Here is a 12,873-nt window from a genome sequence, read left to right as displayed (position 1 = left end):
CTCATCATTACCCTTTTTTGTGTGGAAAGTAAAATAAAATTTACTTCCTTTTCAAATACAGGGTGGCTCATTTTGTATCCACCAATTTCAAATGACAATGGAGAGACTGTGAGTGCTTGTAGTAACTTTGTGGGTGTGAAATGAAAATATACACACAGGCATTTAATACAGTGTATAATATGGACGATACAGAAATCAGTGCACTTTGAAACATCCTTTAAAAGTCCTCCTCCTGCTTGGATGCACTGTTCGAGGCGATGCGGGAAGGCTTTCATGACGCGCGTCACAACATGTCCTGTGGAATAGCGCATATTTCACGGCGAATGACGGTTCACCATATTATCCATGGCTCTCCAGCATCTAACCCACCTAAGAATGCCGTGTGTATGTGGAACAGGTGCATGGCAATCTTCATTGTTCCGCCAGGGTTGCCAACTCAAATTGGTAGATACAATATTCATCATGCTGTAATTCAAAATGAAGCCCCCGGTTTCTCAAATATGATAAAAGTGACAGTCGGGTTAGAATAATGTTTGATCAGTAGCAATTGTCATTTTTTTAAATACATGCCTATCTCAAGTAATGACAGACAATTATGGTTTGTGAGCCCACCCAGCTGTAGTTTGATGACCCTTTCATATATGACATGTACTTTGAAAATCAGATTTGAGATTTTATTAACAATTATACACTCGACTCTCTCTAATCCGGCCCTCAATAGTCTGCCCTGTCAGTAGTCCGGCCCATATCCGGCCTGTAGTCACTCAAGCAGAAATGACACGCACAACAATGTATTATCATGTTCAACAATGTTGTTAGTTAAAAATGTTAAACAATGCTATACATACGTACAGTATTTGAAATTGTGACTTTCTTACAGTGAAGTTCGGTACATACTATGGCTTCTAAAAGGAAACACGTTACATCTTTCATAGTGAGTAATACTACTGTATATGTACACACTGAACGACTAAATTTTCTATGTAAATGAATGTACAGTGTCTTTGAATTTAATAAAGTACAGCCTGTATAGTCCCTATGTGTTTAAACTACGTAGTAGTACATAATTTCTGACCCTCTCAATAATCCGGCACTTCCGCAAATCCAGCACCCATATGTGCAAGGAATGGCCGGATTAGCGAGAGTCTAGTGTAATTCCAAAAATCTCATTTTATATACCAGTTTTTGAACCTAAAATCTAGTCAGTTTTTGTACTAATATTTTATCTTTTATTTGGCATAATACACCGTTCGCTAAGAATGCAAATTTTCTGTGTGTAATTTGCCAGTTCTTTGGGTGTGGTCTTTAAAGTTTAATGTACAATATTTACAGCTACAATATTTTGGGAATGAAGCAAAATATGCTCAAAATTTAAATACTGTTTGTATGTAGGTGTTGGACAATGGCATATATGAAATGGCTAAGTGAGCCATAGAAAAATAGAACATTTGCATTCTCAGTGGACAATGTGTCTAGGAATCTGCAACACAAAGTTTTTGAGGTTTGAATGGTTCCAAAACAGTTAATGTTGAGCGACATTTTTTGTATTGCAGGCGAGGGCCTATCCAGCCTGCACCGGTCTCGCAGCAGGGGAGAGGGGCTGAGCTCTGTCGGCACAAGAAAAGGAAAATAGGCCGTTGCAAGTAGAGGCTGCGGTATCAAGTTAAAACAGCATCCACCCAGGTTGAGTGTCCATTTTTTGTCCTGGTAGGAACACAAGGTCTCCTTTAATTCCTTTCCCTCCAATCAGAAATCGAGGACAATGTGTGAATGTGGTTCGTGAGTAGGAATGAGAAACTAGGCGTTCCTGTAGTTGTCTCTGCAACGTGGTAGAATGTTAACCTCTTTTTAAAGGAAACTTTTACCCCTACCGAAGAATATAATTTTTGTATATAAAGATACCGTAAACAATAAACCTGTTTGATTTGTTTTGTTAGAATTAGGCACAGTTTTTGCGGATATGTTTCAACACTATTGAGTTAGTGAGCGGTTTTTGAGTTTAATTCTAGCGTTTTAGAACATCCCAGGGAGGTGTGATGCGAAAGTGGGCAGAGTTCGTGCTGCTTGTAGTCATGTATGATGCTAAGTAGTAAGTTAGACTTTAAAAAAAAAAAAAAAAAAAAACAAGAAAAGAAAACGTGGTTTATAAAATAACCAGGAAGCAATATCAGTCTAGTCTGAGCAAAACAAAATATAAACAAGAAACTGTGTAGATTTTTTCATTTAAAAAATCATACATGAGTTTGCAAACATGATGGTTTGCGTGATTGCGAAGCAGATATGTTTGATATAAGCGTTTTAAGCCCTGTGTGCTTGTGTGTGTGTGAAACAAGCAAGGCGATAGATGAGCCATTTTTCCAGTTTCTATCTACTTGCTACTGTCCATGATATACTAGCCGGAGAGAGGAGCTGAACGCATGAATAATTTAAACTCAGATTCCATCCCAGAAGATTTGTCCAAACAATTTGAAAATATAACGGTCCAGATGGAAATCATCCCAGGAAAAAGAGGTTTTTAAAAATCTTCCAAGATTGACAAGTTTTTGTCATGATGAGTGACAGTCCACATTTTTCCCATGTGTTGTATGAATAGATCACATAATTTTATGTGTAATATGTGTTTTAAAAAAATGCAATCCTTTGAACTTAAAGATGATTATGGCTACAGGGCATGTATAGAATTTTTAAGCAGTGTTTTATTGTAAATGTTGCAGTTCTTAATTTGTTAAGTCTGCCATATATATATTATGCATATAAATAATAGATTATATATAAATATATATATATATTGAATCTGACCTCTGATATACAGTTGGTTTGTAAATATTTCTCCCTGATGGCTCAAACAGTAGCTGCTGCCAAACAAGTTGTACATTAGAGAATCTGAGAAATGTTTTTAGTGCATAATTTTACAAATATTTTAAAAAAGTACAGGGTTGTTCATAAAGCGTTGATATTTTTATGAAATGTCCTGTATTTTCTCTTATTTCTTTCGTCTGTTTTACCAGTGCTTTGTGTATGAACAGGTTCCCACCAGGCATCTGTTATTTTGTTTTCCTAAAAAGAAATTCTGAGCATTCACTGTGTGTTCTTTGTATAGATGTATAAAGATGAGATCCTGTAAAAAAAAATATAATTCACTGTGGTATTTTGTTGGTTTTTAAATTAAAAAGAAAATATTACTGAGTGTAATATTCAAATATCACTCAGGAGGAAGATTTATGATTTTCCTTTGTTGTTATTGTTGTTATTATTTTAAATATTATGTTATTGTTATTTTTCCTTCCTTCAGCAGTGAATCAGTGTCTGATATGAGATATTTCAGTATTTTTCTTATGTTCGTACAAGGTTTCTCAATATGTTGCATTCAAAGTGTAAGTTTTCTTTAGTGATGAAGTAATGCTGCATGTAATTCTCAATGCTACAAGTCCAGCCTTTTTTTATGACCAATTCGTGTCTCACATTGTCTTGATTATTAAGTGTGCTACAAAAGGTCATCCTGAAATTAGTGCCTCCACGTTAATAACTCCTTATATTGTTATCGCATTGCAATGCAACTTCACACACATATAATGTGATATGTTACTAATGCACACAGTTTTTTATTTGTCGGTTACTAAATAAACAACATGAATAGCAGAGAAAAACAAAAGCTGTGATTGAGTTCTTCCATGAGGGTTGTCACAGGCCATTGCCAAAATGGGGTGGTCAGTAATAACCCAACCTCCTTACAGTCCTGATTTAGCCCCATCGGACTTGCATTTGTTTGCCCCCTCTCAAAAACAACTTTCGTGGACAGTATGTCCAGGACGTGGACCACATTAAAATCACTGTGAATGCAGGGGTCAAAAAAAACAACCTCTGACTTTTTTCCAGAGCGGATTAGGTTAAACCGTGGTAGAATTGTATCAGAAGGAAAGGACAGTATTTTGAATAGCCTTAATAAGCACCAAACATCTGAATCTATTTTTACACAAACTTTCCTTGTTCCTCCATCACAAACTTTTTACTTTTTACAGCAGATGAGTAGAGGCACATATTTTTGGTAAATAAAAAAGCAAAATTTCGGTACAAAAACAGAGTCAATTTCAGGTTCAAAAGTGGTAAATAAAATAAAATTTCGGTGTTATAGCGGTGATAATCACATCAAAAGTGCTACATAAAATGACATTTTGGTTTTAAAATTGTGAATATAATCCTAAATTTGATTTAAAAACTGCACTTATTACACAAAATAAATTTACCCCTTCTAATAGCATTTTTATGTAGTTACCAGAATATTAAGTTTATTCCTGGTAAAGCGGTCCATTTTTGCTTCTCAAATATTTGCAGCAGAATTAATAAATTTTCCGTGAATTGCATATCTCGCAGGATACTTCAGACTTCAGAAAGTGTCGCGTTGGTATATAAACGGTAAATTTCGTGTTTAAGAGTAGAAAAATGCACCTCACACCTTTCAGAAACATGAAAAATGAACATAACAGCATGTTATTTCATATTTCGTGTTTTCGTCAAAAACGAAATTTGCATGCCTCTACAGATGAGGCATTAGTTTCAGAATGACCTTTGGATTTTTGTTTGTATTTCTGTATTTTGAACAATACCAGTGAAACCTCTTAAATTACCAACTTTCAACATTCCCGTTGCCTACCCTTGGCAGCTTTGTCTGGCATGGTGTTACAAAAGGATCTTGGAGTAAAATACACAGTGATTACACCAGGTGCTGGAAATTTTTGTAAATTTTCATGACTGTGAGCTGCATTGTCGGTTGTAGAAGAAAGGCTTAAGTGACACGAGGTCTACAGGTCAGGAGCGAAGATAAAGTTGGCACAATACAACATTGCCTTTATATCTTGGTGGGCGAGCGGTAGAGTGGTTTTCCTGGTTTTTCGAGGTCAGTGTAATGATATCAAAGTTCCCACTGACTTGGCAATCCTGGAAAAGTCAGGATTGGTGGGGGTTGGGGGAACTGAAAACACACAAAAATATTATTGTATTTTCAAGGATGTCAAATAAACTTGATTCATATAAAGTTAAAAATATAGAAAGGTATTTACGATTAAAGTTGTTGAGACCAGAGCATTGACTTGAAGAGTTTACCAGGCACGGCTCTACGGAAAATCTGTGCAGTTTGACTGTTCTGTATGATGTATTTACTTCCACTGAAGGGGATGAATTGTTAACGGTAACAAAAGTGCATAAGCATCTTATTTTCACTTCTCGGTCCTTCGAAAAAGGACCCACTGACTTGGATTTACGAAACATTCTGTGGGAGTTTGGTTCCTGCTTAACCCATGCGGCTTTTTTATGTATTTGATATGGATCTCTTGTAGCATGTCGTGAGCTGGTATATTGGTGACTTCCGCACTTTCGACTGTGCACTCACATGCTGAGATGGGCAATTCTTTTAGTCTCAATTCCGACCTTCCATGAAATTGTCTCAAAAGACCAAGAAAATTCAATTATCGCTAATTTTCCATAGTTTACAGGGTTGTAATGTCCTTTTTTAGGGATCCTTGCAACATTAACAACTCATTTCCGAATTCCGAATTTTGTCTAGACATGACAACCATCAACAACAAATGCTATTGGACTTTCAGTTTACATCTGGCTGTTTACGCCCACCATACATTTTAGGTACATAAATATACCCTTTTCATATAAATTTTACACATAAAGCTCATATACACACTCAGATATCTTGCTTTTAAATAACTACATTCATTATTATCATATCAAATTGTCTCAAGGCCATGGTGGTTCAGTCACAGGGTGTATGACTGCCATGAAGATGACCCGGGTTCAAATCCTGTGGTTGGTCATCTATGGTCGGAATTTTTCTGGCCTGCCTGGGGGCAACAATGGGGGTAAAGGTGGCTGGAGCAAAAAAAGGTGGGTTTTATTTGTTCTTTTCGGCGTTTTTTGGCTTATTGGTCCTTTTTTAGCCTTTTTTTAGGTCTTAGTACAAGATCCTTTAACCGTAACTTGTCTGGAAGGTCGCGCTGTAAGGGTAAAAACACGGTGAGGCACAGGGACCCTTGTTCATCGCACGGAGTCCGGTCAAGCCATAAAAATGTCAGGATATAATGAATGAACCGGTTGTCGGACAGTCACATTGACCGCCATCACACAAGCTTGCAAACGACAACTCTGTCAAAAAAAAGTGGGGGAAAAGGAGGGTGTGTTCCAAAAAAGGGAGAAGTGACCTTGAGTGGACCAATCACGGAGCCTTCCACTTGAAACAAGGGACCCAAGATCAAACCATGTTTGTTCTTTGGAACATCTCGCGATGAGCGGGGCTCCACTATGCTTTTACCCATTTAACTCCATGGTTTTGAATTACCGGAACTTGTCCCTGCGAGTTTCTGGTGACGTGCGATGAGGGATGTGCTTCACTGTGTTTTCACCCTAAGTGGCAACTTTCTCGTTTTGAAGCTTTCAGCATGGTGTATAGGACCAGACAGCGCGAGCCTGCAAAGATCTCAAGTCAGATAAGGAGGTGCCGTGCATATTCATTCAATATGTAATTAAAACTGAAGTTATTAATTAATTTGGATCACATTTATACGTCCTTTCTTGTGGTTTTAGGTCCTTTTTTTTTTTTTACTTTTGTAGGTCTTTTTTTTGTTAATTTCCAAGCCCTAAAATGGGGGCGTGGGCCTACCCACCAACTGCCGGCCTCACTCCAACATGCCAAGGTGCGAGATTATCAGTTATGGGGTGATGTGTGGTCAGCACATTGAACTCCCCAGTCGTTATTGTAGGTTTCTATAACCGGGTTACGCTGTTCATAGCTGCCCAATTTCCTCATGCTGAGGGATGGCCACCGGTCCCATACACAGGAGAAAAGTTGTTACGCTTCCCCCAGGAGACTCGAACCTGCATGCATCCCATAGCCGGAGCCCAAACAATGACACCTTAGACCACATGGCCACAATTGCAGGACGAGGCTTCCTTCGTGGTGAACATTTATGTCAGTGGGATTGGGGCTTTAATATGTTGAAATAAACTGAAACCATATGCTTTCTGGTACCAATTACACTCTTATTGGCCAATGTCGATACACTGGACCAGGGTCAGCCCAACCCTAAAATAAATATATGTCCACTATTTCCTTTTGACTTTTTTACAATGGTGTGCATGATGATTTAATATGCAATTTGCAAATGTGCTGTAATTCCTTGTTGCAATTTGTGTTTCGTAAAGAGCACTGTAGCATTGCGAATAACGACAGCATTAGTGGGATTCACACAAAAGTAGGGATGGAGTAACATGAAATTTGAACTGGTATTAAATGGCAAATATCCTTTGGAAAGCCCAAATGGTTCATTCACCTACTTAATGTATGTGGTCATGTGACTGCAATGGGTTTTGCCTTACTACGCTATTTAAGAATACACAAGAACCATCCTATTATATGTATTAACAACAGTAACAAAATGATGGAATTTTGCATTCAATTAGAGGGTAATTATAGAAATATCGGTAAAGTAAAAATATTGAAACTTATATCAGTTGAGTCCGATAGAATTAACCTATGGCATCTTCAACTGAAAATGAAATTTAAAACCAAATTTGTAATGTATTGTTGCATTTTTTGGTCATGATATGCATTTAGTTTATACATTCCATGAAATAAAAATGACAATCTTGCTTGTTGTTTTATCCACACTCCAATATGACAGAGAAAAATATGCTGAAGAAATAAGTATTTTCAAAAAAGAATGATACGCAGAAATGATAAGAATGTGTGCAGTGGTGTAGCTCAATTCATTCACGAGAATGCAAAAAGTCTTGTATGTATATCTTGATACAATATTTTCAGTGCATATCTGCACTGACAATAGAACATAACTTGAATTAGGGAACTTTCAGACTGAAATGACAAGTGACATGCTACACAGGAGTTTCACACTAAAGAGAATGCACCGGAACATGCACTTTTCCCTCCACTGTACATGCATGACCAAGATGACAATGCATGTTGAGGAAACAGCCCAAGCCAAGTCACATAGTATGACATATTGTATTTATTTCCAAAGGTTTGTTTCCAAGTAACAAGTGTCAGAACCTCCTTCAAAGGAGACTATTAATTGGCCTGTTTTAAGACTACTGTGTGTACAAGCCATTTTGCCACTGGTGGAAGTTACGAGCCACCAATGTCAATTGTGGCTACAGCAAGAATATCTCTAACAGTTCATAAAAAACTCAATATTAATAATTAATCTTGGATGGAGTTCTGAAGTTAAAAGCATTCCTTTTGTAGTGTATGAAAGACTGAATTTTTTTTTTGGGACGAGGTTGTAGCATGAAGTAAAAAATAAATCCTACATTCAGAATTGAGAATAATATCGAGTTCCCAATTAAGTGTGAAAATCCTTATACAGTGAAAACCTTGAATTCTACACAGTATGTGGAAATGATCATTTTCACATATCTGATAATGTAGAAAAGCATTTTAAGTCACAATCATTCAAAATTCCCAAGTGTTTTGGGATATTGACTAAAAATTTTTTCCTGTTCCTCGCACTGACAATTCAGGAAACCCTCATCCCCCAAACAACACCAATTTTTGCTGTAAACTTGCAACATACTCAATCATTTTTCCATTTATTTCTTTAACATGTTAAGCATGGTGAATAAATCTTACTCTCGTCAAAATGTATTACTTCCTCAAAAATCAGATACTGATTGAGTCACTGCAAAAAGAGTTTGATTGTGAATTTTTAGTATGTAGCTTGTAATGAAATCAAACATTTGCTCATGGATATTTTCGGAAGTTCCTTCCACTGTGTGATGTATTGAAATGAAAAAAATTCCCGAGGGTCATTGTTCCAGCTGCAAGCTTGTTAATGATGCATTTTAACCTAACCAATTTGATGGTTAGAGGCATAAAATAATGTCATGCTATGATTAATATATATGTTATTGACACACAAGTTTGGCAGCCATTAATTGTAGATCCTAACCTCAATTTTTGAAACTCCTAATCATGTTGTTGTATGTAGAACTTTCCATTATGTTTGGTTAAGTACAACTACTCCTGTGTATTTTTTAATTTACGTTCCTCATTGTTAAAATATGCATGCAAGCTTCTAATGTGCTTTTCATTCTAATGAGAAATTTGAGTTTTAATCTTTAATAAGTAGCTATTTCCAAAACTTGTTTTCAGTATAACAGAAAGTGTTGTTGTTGGATGTGAATTGAAAAATAAGCAAAATCTCGATTATATGTATTTGCGGTTCGGAATAAATTTTCGAAAGAGTAAGAATGTTGAGATACAGAATAATGGGCATCAATGGTTGTGTAGCAAAATATATGTTGGTGCAAAATGTTTCGCAGTAAACCAACTGTTATTCTAGTAGAGTTGCTAAAGTTCCTGAGAAATCATTATGGATAGAAATCTACTTAGCAGCCTTCTAGAATGGCTGGGTATTACTGGGTTATTCAGAGGAATGAAAGAAGATAAAATATCTGGTAATGTCTTTGCACTTTCTTGTTCACATAGCCACAGGTGTTAACCATAATAGCATATGAAATGTGAATGCACTTCTTATGTATTCTACATTTCAAAACAGTTTTGAGGAAGAAATTACAACATTGTAGGGTCAAAAAGGGAGACAAGATAAATGTTGAGAAATCTTGTTTGGTCAGGCCTAACCCTGGTTGCATGCTATTGGATGGGAATTCTGTCCAACAGTTTGCACGTTTTAGATATTTTCAACTTTTTTATCTTATTAGTATTTTGCATTAATTCAATTGTTAAAGCAACAAAACTAACGGTTTTACTTGTTCATTTTATCAATTCTACATTTATTTTAATAAGAAAATTATTAATTATGCATATAATCGAGGTTTTGCTTTCTTTGTCCACATTTTGAGTACAGGTACTGATTTTTTTACGTAGTACAGTGAGGGAAAGAGTATAATATAACATAATGGTAAGCATTAGGAATGCTTTCTCAGAAATACCAATTTCTCTAGTACATTTATTTTTGCAAAATATAATCCAACTGTGTGACAACTTCAATGTAACTGATGCGGATGCCAACAAAAATGACATTTGAATTAATTTAAGTGGGGAACCATACATGTCAAAAGAATGCGAAAAAATGTTATTTGTGAAGTTATTTTTTTAGGTTTAGCAGTTGGGTATAGCACATGTGAAAGTAAATTTTTATGCGAGTTAAGTCCTATGATCAGCAATACTTTTTATGAGTATGAATGGAGGTTAATACTGAAAGTGCGTGTCTGTTTTTCTGTTTGACGTGCTGCTTTGTATTGAAAAAGAAACAATTTGTACTTAAGTTGGTGGTTTTTTCAACATTGCATGATGGACCAGTATTATTTAGTTGCCGAAAATGCCCTTTCGTCCTGTGCACTCTTTCGTCATTCCAACAGGAGTTACTAATCATAGTGTGTATGCAAACCCAGATACAATCCGTTGGCTCCCGTTGCTCCGTCAATCAATAGAGCTGAAAATCTTGTTAGACACGTGGGTGTTGGCATTTCCTTCTTCTTCGTAGAAGTAAAGAAGAACTATGTAATTGGTGTAGAAGACTTCCTGGATATCTCCGCTGCATTTTAAATTCTGTAGATTTGTTATGGACAATAACCCTAATTTAGATTTTAAAAAATTTTAAAAAAACAACAAAAAAGTATATAGACACATATATGCCTTCATAGACATTTTGCCACCTTACGCCATATTTATTTTGTATTTAGCTAGAGCTATAGTCATGTGTCTCATTCCAATGTAAATTTCAAATGTCAATACATGTTATAAAAGAAATGTTGCTTATTGTTATTTGTCTTCATCCTAGCATGGTAGAATTTTTTTCTTATAAGCACAAGATAGGGTCAAGTGCCCATATTTCGGATACTTAATTTCAAATTAGATTTTCAGTACCTAAATGTAAACAAAATAAGCCATAAATGTGTTGATAAACATTGAACATATATTTATTAATGTTTCTGAAAGTTATATTAACATTTATAAGAAAGACTTGGTATATTTTATGAAACAAAGAATTGTATGCATATTTTTAGTCTGACAAAAAGGTTGCCTAATGTCGGATAGGGTATTGCCTAATTTCGGATAGGGTTACTAATGAGTATTTGGAAAGGGTGCACAATTTCAGATAGTCGAAATTCGGTACCCGTGTACCATCTGAAATTAGGAAACCCAGTCACATATTCAATATGGCGATTCTGTGCGTTCCCCCTCTGAAATAATGTGACTGAAACTACGTAATAATGTTTGCTGAATCTCTCAAGATTATATAAAATTTAGACAGAAGTGAGTAAATACTAACCTTCCAGTTGTAGGCCTAAGATTGGATGGTGAAATATTACATCAAAACTCCGGAAAAGTCAGAAATATCAGCCACACACTAAAGAAACATTGCTCAAGGTCACGCACAAGGGTGAAACTTTGGGACGAAGTAGCGTGTTAGTTGGCACTATCTGCACTTCGGCGCTGCTGTTCTAAGGTGGAAATTTCTTGGTATCCGAAATTAGGAACCTATCCGAAATATGGGCACTTGACCCTACGTGTTTAATAAGTGAAAAAGAAAGCTATTCAATGATATCACACTTGATTCCCACCCCCAGGAGGCAACTGTGAAATTTTAAATGGAAACCCCCATTTTGTATTGTAGAATTGGAAAGAGGTCTTCATTCCGAGTCCTACGAGCTATCAACCATCCTCCTAGCTCATTTAGGAACGGAGATATGGCGATTTTAAATTCCGAATCTGAAATCGCTTTCACTGTAGCTCAATTAGGTGTAGATCGTCCCTTTGAAATTTTAAAATTGTAATATCTCCGTTCCTAATTGAGCTAGGAGGATGGTTGATAGCTCGTTGGACTCGGAATGAAGTCCTCTTTCCGATTCTACAATACAAAATGGGGGTTTCTATTTAAAATTTCAGTTGCCCCCTGGGGTGGGGAATCAAGTGTGATGTCATTGAATAGCTTTCTTTCACTTATTAAACACGTATTTTTTCGTTTTCCGATTCGATGTGTATTTCTCACGATATATGACCGTTCCGGGACTTTTGGACCACCCAGTATAAGAGAGCATGAGGAGCTGACCTCCATGGCAGAGTGGTTAGCGCTACAACACCAAAGGTTCCAGGTTAGAATCCCAGCCTGGGTAAGGATGTTCTTTGCGAGTGTCCCTTCATCAATTTGATCATATCATCACTCATCTTCATCCTCGCAATTAGGTAAAAGTGGCAGAAAAAGCTATCTGAAATAACCCAATTCAAACAATCAACTAAGGATGAGTGACACACAAGTGATAAGCAAAATGTGCAGCTTTTAATGGTGAATTTTTGGTCTGAACGTTCCCTAACACATGAATAACGTACCTGTTGGCCTCTGTGAATCGAAAGAATAAGAACCTGTTCACACACGGAGCACCTACCTGCAGCCAGGGGAAGGGCTAAAAGGGCTGAAGCCCTGCCCGAAATCCTCAGGAAGGGGGGGGGGGCAATGTTTTATTTTCAATTACAGTAAAACCTCGTTAATCCGGACCAATGGGCAGATAAGTTGACCGGTTTAACAAAAGTCCGGATTAACTAAAATAACAGTAGAAAGTGCATTAAAACTCCGTTTATAGCAACAAAACACGTTTATTATGGTGTATTTAAAAGGCATAAGCCTAAATACACTATACAGTACACTAAAATGTAAAGCAATACTGTACGTACAATGCAGTACGAGGGTATTCCTGTGTCAATGCGGCTTCTTCCGAAAGCATACTCTTCTTTTGCCTGTCCGGATTAAGCAAAGTCCGGCTTACCGGGGTCCAGATTAATGAGGTTTTACTGTATTTGAAAAGGGGATAACACTTAATTACTTTCCATAT

General features: G+C 36.6%; 1 protein-coding gene across 1 annotated transcript in view; it reads left to right on the top strand.

Annotated features, from left to right (window-relative positions):
* Window positions 1-10,767, top strand: part of Khc-73 (Kinesin heavy chain 73) — a 405,567-nt gene extending 394,800 nt beyond the window's left edge. The window contains exon 32 of the mRNA XM_083114710.1: window positions 1,554-10,767. Within this exon, the coding sequence (XP_082970836.1) occupies window positions 1,554-1,633 (80 nt within the window). The 3' untranslated portion in view covers window positions 1,634-10,767. The remainder of the gene's footprint in view (window positions 1-1,553) is intronic.
* The last annotated feature ends 2,106 nt before the right edge of the window (window positions 10,768-12,873 follow it).

This window comes from Lepisma saccharinum, chromosome 29 (assembly GCF_977018435.1).
Source record: "Lepisma saccharinum chromosome 29, izLepSacc3.1, whole genome shotgun sequence".
Lineage (NCBI taxonomy): Eukaryota > Metazoa > Arthropoda > Insecta > Zygentoma > Lepismatidae > Lepisma > Lepisma saccharinum.
The sequence above is the reverse complement of the archived record's forward strand: the minus strand, read 5'-3'. Positions and strand labels throughout refer to the sequence as shown.